The sequence below is a fragment of the Hyla sarda genome, chromosome 2 (assembly GCF_029499605.1).
Source record: "Hyla sarda isolate aHylSar1 chromosome 2, aHylSar1.hap1, whole genome shotgun sequence".
Classification (NCBI taxonomy): domain Eukaryota; kingdom Metazoa; phylum Chordata; class Amphibia; order Anura; family Hylidae; genus Hyla; species Hyla sarda.
The window spans coordinates 381,490,756-381,499,458 of record NC_079190.1 but is presented as its reverse complement, the minus strand read 5'-3'; the positions used below and the strand labels follow the sequence as shown (position 1 = coordinate 381,499,458).

At 47.9% G+C, this 8,703-nt stretch overlaps 1 protein-coding gene across 2 annotated transcripts in view; it reads left to right on the top strand.

The window, feature by feature from the left end:
- Positions 1-7,699: 7,699 nt before the first annotated feature.
- MAP3K15 (mitogen-activated protein kinase kinase kinase 15) overlaps positions 7,700-8,703 on the top strand; it is a 204,224-nt gene continuing 203,220 nt past the window's right edge. Inside the window, exon 1 of one of the 2 annotated variants that reach the window (XM_056558511.1) lies at positions 7,700-8,318. In XM_056558511.1, coding sequence (XP_056414486.1) covers positions 7,970-8,318 — 349 coding nt within the window. In that variant the 5' untranslated portion in view covers positions 7,700-7,969. The remainder of the gene's footprint in view (positions 8,319-8,703) is intronic. The other variant, XM_056558512.1, reaches the window with a different exon arrangement.

Sequence of the window (8,703 nt, the reverse complement as noted above, 5' to 3'; positions counted from 1 at the left end):
CCGCACACCTCTAATTCCTTTTAAAGCCATGGTTCTTTCAGGGATGATTTCCTCTGTATCCACCACTTCAGGCCGCACCAAGGTAAAGGAGGCTCCAGAATCTCGCAAACCCACTGTCACCCAGTCACCCACAGTTACACTCTGCAGGTTATCCGCTCCTTTCTCCACCGCTCCAGAAACCAGAAGAACGGCTGTGTGTCCTCCAGCTACTGGTGGAGAATTCTTTTTGTTGGGGCAAGTGGCACTCAGGTGCCCAATATTGTTGCATCTGTAACATCGGCGGGTGTCCCCCTGACCCAATGTGGCTCCTGTTGCTTTTTGGAATGATGGCAAGAATTTCCCGGCTGACCTGGTGGTGCTTTGTGGTTGTGTGGCTCCCCTCCAGGTACTTGCTCCAGCTTGTGCAGATCAATGCTTTGCTGCTGGCGCCCGGTTGTTGGCAAAGTCATCTCCTAGTTCTGCTGCTTCCATTGCTGTCTTGGGCTTGCGGTCCAAAATCGACTCTCTGGCTTCAAAGCTCCGTGTTTGGAGAAACTGAACCAGGACCATCAAGTCCTCCAGGGCCTCATAGGTAGTGACTTGTAGTCCCCCAGTCCATTGCCTGAATGCAGTCCTTAGCTGACCTGCATCTTCAGTGCAGCTTTCTGTGGCGCTTTGTTGCAAAGTCCGAAACTTTTTCCGATAAGTCTCTGGAGTCAGATTAAAACTTTTTAGCAGGGCAGATTTTATTGCCTCATAGTCCTGGTCACTCTCAGAGAAAAAGGGAAGCAAACACATCCAGAGCTTTCCCTCGCAACCGTGGGGTTAGATATCGTTCCCACTGTTCCTTAGGTAGATGGAACTGCCGGCAAACCTTTTCAAATCCCCTCAGGAACACATCCAGATCACCATCTTTCTCCAACATGGGGAAATGTTCCAAGCGGGGTTTGTGGTCTCCTTGATCCTGCACATCACTCCGTGCGGATGAAGCATCCCCTCTCAGCCTCAGAACCTCCAGTTCATGCCTTCGCTGGGCCTCTCTTTCTGCGGCTCGTGCCTCTCTCTCAGCAGTTTGGTACTGGAGAAGCAGTTGGAGTTTCATATTGGCATCCACATTCCCAAGGTGTTGTAAGGCAGTCCGCATATAAGAGTCCAAGGCCTCATGTGGAGTACTGTCCTGATGAGGAGTAATGTTATATTCCCCAGGAGATATCAGTCCTTGGATGGCAGTTCCAGCTGTAGGACTTTGCCTCATGTCACTCAGCTCTTCTGCACGGGCATCAAGATCAGCAATAAGTTGTTCCTTGTTCTTTCCTGCAGTAGGGATGTCCTTTTCTTGGCACATTAGCTCCAGTGCAGGCTTGGACTGCTTGCGATATGCCTCCATATTTCCGAGAGGAGACAAAGGAGGTAAAACAGGAGATGGGGAGGACAGAACTGTCTTGCACTCTTTTTGTATGTCTTTTAAACTAGCACTGAGCTCTGTCTTTGGAATTTACACACAAGAAGATGTATGCAATTTCTTTTTTAGTGCTAAGATTTCCTTACAGGTAAAATCCAGCAAGCACTAAAAATCTCTAAATATATCCCGATGCTGCCACCATTTGTCACGCTCACACCCTATCGGTCCAGCCGAGACGCTAGAGAGAGTGTGATGGTGCAAGGGTTAAAGCCGCCAGACCTCTGGGTATCCACTACTAGTCCCAGCAAGTCACCAAATTAACCCTGAGATAAACGTGTTTCCACCAGAGCTGCCTTCAGAAAGGTGAGCTCATATATTTAGAGATCAGAGACCAGAGATGATTAATTAAACATTTAATCTGATAAAAGGTATCACAGTGCTATGCATAAAAATAAACAAATGACATACAGTTACAAAAATGTATAAAAGAGTTTAGCAAGGCAAGTTCAGAAAGCAAAAATGAAGTTCTTACAGCATGATGGTATCAGTCCATGAGAGGGAGAGTCCAGCTGTTCTTAGGAGGGTCTTGTCAGCTTGTTCCACAGCATTGAACTCACAGAGTCTAGCATTGTTAAATATTATATATGCCTTTTTTGGAGGGAGACTCCATTCCCCCCTCCCCTCTGATCCCACCAGGGGGTCTTCTTTCTTCCTGGCCCTGTTATCTGGTTGATTATATGAGTGCATGACTTCAAAGGAGATGTAAACACACAGCCAGACCCCCCCAATAAAATGCAATACACAAAAGGACACACCGTCTCAATGACCTCTCACTCATGTCTTGGATGATCCATCACACACAGTTATAATTATAATACACATATAGGATTTTAATAATCAGGCCTTGGGCCTGACAGTGTGTTTCCCCCCAATTTCACATTTTTGCAAGGGTTAATAGCAGAAAATACCCACCCCCCAAAATTTGTAACCCCATCTCTTCTGAGGTACCCCATAAGGAGGTACCCCATATGGAGGTACCCCATAAGTTGAGCTGAAGTGCACTACGGGCTAAGAGAGAGGCAGTCATATTTGGCTTTTTGAGAGCAAATTTTGCTTGGGGGGCATGCTGCATTTAGAAAGCCCCTATGGTGCCAGAACAGCAAAAAAAAAACAAAAAAAAAAAAACAACCACATGGCATACCATTTTGGAAACTAGACCCCTTGAGGAATGTAACAAGGAATTAAGTGAGCCTTAATACCCCACAGGGGTTTCACGACTTTTACATATGTAAAAAAAAAAAATTTTCACTAAAATGTGTGTTTCACTCTAAATTTCACATTTTTGCAAGGGTTAATAGCAGAAAATACCCCCCAAAATTTGTAACCCCATCTCTTCTGAGTATGGAGGTACCCCATAAGTTGAGCTGAAGTGCACTACGGGCAAACTACAATACTCAGAAGAGAGGGAGTCATATTTGGCTTTTTGAGAGCAAATTTAGCTTGGGGGGCATGTTGCATTTAGGAAGCCCCTATGGTGCCAGAACAGCAAAAAAAAAACACATGGCATATAATTTTGGAAACTAGACCCCTTGAGGAACGTAACAAGGAATTAAGTGAGCCTTAATACCCCACAGGGGTTTCACGACTTTTGCATATATAAAAATGGATTAATTTTTTTCACTAAAATGTGTTTCCCCCCCAAATTTCACATTTTTTCAAGGGTTAATAGCAGAAAATACCCTCCAAAATTTATAACCCCATCTCTTCTGAGTATGGAGGTTCCCCATAAGTTGACCTGAAGTGCACTATGGGCGAACTACAATGCTCAGAAGAGGAGTAATATTTGGCTTTTTGAGAGCAAATTTTGCTAGGGGGGCATGTCGCATTTAGGAAGCCCCTATGGTGCCAGAACAGCAAAATAACATGGCATACCATTTTGGAAACTAGACCCCTTGAGGAACGTAACAAGGAATTAAGTGAGCCTTAATACCCCTATGGGGTTTCACGACTTTTCCATATGTAAAAATGTTTTCTTTTTTTTTCACTAAAATGTGTGTTTCCCCCCAAATTTCACATTTTTGCAAGGGTTAATAGCAGAAAATACCCCCCAAAATGTGTAACCCCATCTCTTCTGAGTATGGAGGTACCCCATAAGTGGACGTCAAGTGCACTGCAGGAGGGCCACAATGCTCAGAAGAGAAGGAGTCACATTTGCAAACTTTGCTGAAATGGGGGGGACATGTCGCATTTAGGAAGCCGCTATGGTGCCAGGACAGCAAAAAAAACATACATGGCATACCATTTTGGAAACTAGACCCCTTGAGGAATGTAACAAGGGGTAAAGTAAGCCTTAATACCCCACAGGGGTTTCACGACTTTTGCATATGTAAAATAAAAAATAAAAAAATGTCACTAAAATGTGGGTTTTCTCCCAAATTTTACATTTTTACAAGGGTTAATAGCAGAAAAGACCCCCCAAAATGTGTAAATACATTTCTTTGGAATAAGGACATACCTTAATTTTTGATGATTTTTGCTCCGCGGGTGCACACCAGGTCTTGGAGTGGGAGGTCAGTCAGGGGCCTTGAGCTTATTATAGCAGCCAGGATGTGGGACCCCCCTCAAGGAGCATTAATGGGGGGAGCACTGAGCCCTAAAATAGGGGAACACTATGGGGGACAACGGACCGTAACTGGGGTAGACAGGTGGGGTACAGAGGCCCGTAATATGGGGTACAGTGGGCCAGAAAACTATAAATCGTAAAATAATAAAACAGGATATGTTCCCAGAATGATGACCCAGAGCATAGCCAAAACTAAAAAAAATATGCCCAGCCCAAACCCTATGCTCTGAGTCATCATTCTGGGAATGTGATGTGTGTAGCCGTCCCTAACCTGTTACCTCAAATGCGCACCCGCTCAGGTGGAGAGAGAGCGCTGCGCATTTGAGGCAACATAAAAAAGTCCCCGATGATAGTGACTCAGTGACCTATGACCCATTTTTGAAAAAACACCCCCAGAGGTCTTATCAGGTTTTTTTTTCCAGGTTTTTTGGGGACAATTTAATGATTTATGGGGGTTATATTTTGGAATGTACTCTGGACTTGGTACATTGGTCAAATTATGGAAAATTCAAATGAAAAGGGCAAATTTAGTGCTCCATGGAAGTGTGATACTCCCTGAAACAGCCTATGCAGAGGCCCGGATTATCTGGGCAAGTGTCACATTGATACCTGGCGTCCCTCCGCATCCCCTTCCTGTAACACACTCTGCATTTTTTCTGGCGCCTATAACTTCAGACCCTTGGGAAGTCCGGCCTGATCTTTCCCGGTCAGCAAAGATCAGGAACCTTAGGATTTCTTCTTGGTACTGGAGGAATGTCCCTGTGTTGCCAGCATACTGGGATAGTACAAAAGCGTTGTACATGGCAACCTGTACCAAGTAGACCGCAACTTTTTGTACCATGTCCGTGCTTTCCGCATGGCGTTATATGGCTTGAGGACTTGATCTGAGAGATCAACTCCCCCCATATACCGATTGTAGTTCAGAATACAATCGGGCTTGAGGACCGGTCCCACGGTCCCTCGCACAGGGACAGGGCTGCTGCCGTTCCCATGAATAGTGGTGAGTATAAGGACATCCCTCTTATCCTTATACCTGACCAACAACAGGTTATCATGGGTCAGGGCACAGGACTCACCCTTGGGGATAGGCTTAACAAAATTTAGAGAGAGGCCTCTCTGGTTCTTCCACACGGTCCCACAAGCGGACGTGGATCTAGCGGAAAGGGATTTGAACAGAGGGATGCTGGTATAAAAGTTATCCACGTATATGTGGAAACCCTTATCTAGCAATGGGTGCATAAGGTCCCAAACGATTTTCCCGCTAACACCCAGAGTAGGGGAACAATCTGGGGGTTCAATACGGGAATCTCGTCCCTCATATACTCTAAACCTGCAAGTGTACCCGGAGGTACTCTCGCAGAGTTTATAGAGCTTCACGCCATACCGTGCGCGCTTCGAGGGAATATACTGGACGGAAGATGAGTCTCCCCTTTAAACTGAGACTAATCTACCGAGAGGTCCCTGAGCGGTACGTAGGCCTCCAAAAATTTGGCCCCAAAGTGATCGATGACTGGCCTCACTTTGTAAAGCCGGTCATGGGCGGGATCACCTTGGGGCGGACATGCCGCATTATCTGCATAATGCAGGCATTTCCGAATCGCCTCGTACCGCTTCCGTGTCATCGCCATACTGTAAAGCGGGGTCTGATAGAGGACGTCCCCGCTCCAGTAATGACGGACACTTGCTTTTTTGTCCAGGCCCATATGCAGCGTGAGGCCCCAAAATATCCTCATTTCCGCTGCATCAATGGCGCGCCATTCATTGGACCTGGCCAAAAAGGAATCGGGGTGGTGGGCAATGAACTGCTGGGCATACAAGTTTGTTTGCTCCACCATGTGATTGACCAGGCTGTCACTGAAAAAAAGCTTTAAAAAGTCCAGATCAGTGAAGCCAGCCGTGTCAATCCGGATTCCTGAGTCGCCAACAAACTCAGGAATCCGTGGCTGATAACCCTCTGGGGGGCTCCAGACAGGGTCATCAGAAGGGGGCTCCGGTGCACTTGTCTGGGGGGCCGGACTCCTATTACGAGCGGCATTGCCACTTGTACTAGTGTCGGCCACTGGGTCACTCTCATGGGGGGTGCGTGGCCTCCGCCGCCGTACAGGGGACTCATCATCACTACTGGATGATGAGGAGGGCGAGGAAGAACACAAAAAAGTTGGATCTTCCTCGTCCTCACTGGCAGATTCGGAGTCGGAGGCTAAAAAAGCGTAAGCCTCTGCTGCCGAAAATACCTGGCGAGCCATCGCTTTTTTTCTACGGTGGCGGGGGGGGGGGGGGGTGGCGTTGAAGTATGTACTGTGTGGTGCTTGGTGTAAAAAGTGTAATAACAGTAATAGAAAAAAAAAAAAGCTCAGCCAAAAATTTATAATTTATAATTACTTAAAGAACACTTCCCCCCCCCCAAAAAAAAAACTAAGAAAAAAACCTCCCAAAACAATAAAACTACAACCATTTTATTTTCCATGGTATTTACTAAGGTTTCCCTACATTTTCCACTTTCCCTACATTTTGCTTTTTTTTACACATGCTCTGATCTGTCTGGTTTTCCTCAGCTCAAATCCACCACATTTTCTGTGGAAACCTTAGTAAATATGTTGTTTTTTTGTGAAAATGTCGGGAACACGCCCCTTTTTCCGGCAGCCACGCACCCTTTTCGGGTTTTCTTAGCAAAATGGAGAGTTAGGCTGGGTTCACATCACGTTTTCTTCCATACGGGAGCGCATACGGCAGGGGGGAGCTAAAACCTTGCGCTCCCGTATGCTTTTGTATGCGCTCCTGTATGTAATTCATTTCAATGAGCCGGCCGGAGTGAAATGTTCGGTCCGGTCGGCTGATTTTTGCACCGCATGTGCTTTTTCCCCGGACCTAAAACTGTGGTCAACCACTGTTTTAGCTCCGGTTGTAAAAGCGCATACGGCGCAAAAACGAGCCGACCGGACCAAACGTTTCACTCCGGCCGGCTCATTGAAATGAATGACATACGGGAGCGCATACAAAAGCATACGTATGGAAGAAAACGTGATGTAAACCCAGCCTTGGTCGGGTTTTTTCAATTCTGGCGCAGATTCTGGCGCAACATCTGGCGCAAACAGAATTTCTGGTGCAATGCCCCAGAACATGTCGGTTTGCAATACTAAATGAGGGATAATATATATGGACACACCCACTTTTACAAAACTGACCTGAACAATGTAAACCGCGGCACAAAGCTCTTTGAAAATGTGGTCGATACTTTTCGCGCCAAAATTGTTTGTTTTTTTTTGTGTGCAAAATTCTTTGAGAATATCCTCCGGTGTGGACTTTATAAAGATTCATGATTTTGCTATTGTGCAGAGTTTTGTTCGGCGCACCCTGCCGCTCCAGCACTTCTAGCTATGTGAGGAGTGCACCTGTGAGGTAGAGAAGTGCACGGTAGAGCGAGGGGGGGGGGGGGGGGGGGTGCTTCTATATTTGTACAAAATGTATTAAAGGACGTGCACAACTTTATTAAATCTTGAGCAAGAGTGTAAATTAGACAGCAGTGTAAAGGGGTAGATCAGTGTCTACAGTAGACCCCTAATGATACATGTCCCCCATTGTGTATATGAGAATACAGGTTTATACACCCCTCCCCGGTCCGTACAGCAGCCACACCCTTGTCCTGCCCCGCTGGACTGACCCCGGGGGTCCTGACCGGTGTGGGGTGGAGGAGGGAGGCAGGAGCCGCCCCCGCCCGGAGCAGAGCACGGAGCCGTCATATCCCCCCTCACAGTGCCTGAGCCCCGGACTCCTCTCCACAGAGCTGCCTGTTATGTCCCCCGTGTGCCCGCTCTCCTTCGCACCCTAGCCCCGGGCGTCCTCCCTCCATGTGCCGGGGGCAACAGGTGTCAGAGCACACGGTACAGGTCGGAGCTGTGGAGCCCATGAGGTGACAGCCGTCCCCGCCACACACCAAGCAACACCCGGTGACACTTGGAAGCAGCATGGACAGCACCGGGCTCTTCAGCTCAGTGTCGGCTCCCGGAGAGCTGGGGGTGCCCGGGTCAGTGGAGCCTCAGTGCAGCCCCCTATGTGGGGCACCGACGAGCTGTGCCCTGACCGAGCCGCCCTCCTCAGGGGAAGGTGCCCAGTGGCTGAGTAAGCAGCGGTCCCTGCGGGTGGTCTATGTGCTCAATGACAGCATGAAGGCGGCAATGGGAGGCAGCCCGGAGTCCGGAGCCCTGCTGTGCCTGCGCCGCGCCTGCGACAGTGAGGGGGCGCAACTCACCAGCGTCAACTTCGGGGAGCTGGACTTCGGGGAGACGGAGGTGCTGGACACCTTCTATGATGCAGGTGAGGGCGGTGTGTGCGGGATACTGGGCGGCCTGCAGGGGGCGCTCACCTTTCAGGTCACTATAGTTGCCATTCTTTGCATTATGAAAAGTTCTGCAAGAAAAAGAGTTCAAGATCTCTGCTTTCTGTCATGTGATAGGAACTTTCTGAAGCCTTGGCGTTTGTATCTATGTCAGTGTTTCCCAACCAGGGTGCCTCCAGCTGTTGCAAAACTACAATTCCCAGCATACACCTGGAAACCGGGCATGCTGGGTGTTGGAGTTTTGCAACAGCTGGAGGCATCCTGGTTAGGAAACACTGATCTATGTACTACAAAAATGCATAAAATAAAAAGTTAAAGGGGATCTCTGCAATCTTCAGACCACCCCAAACGACTACAGTCACT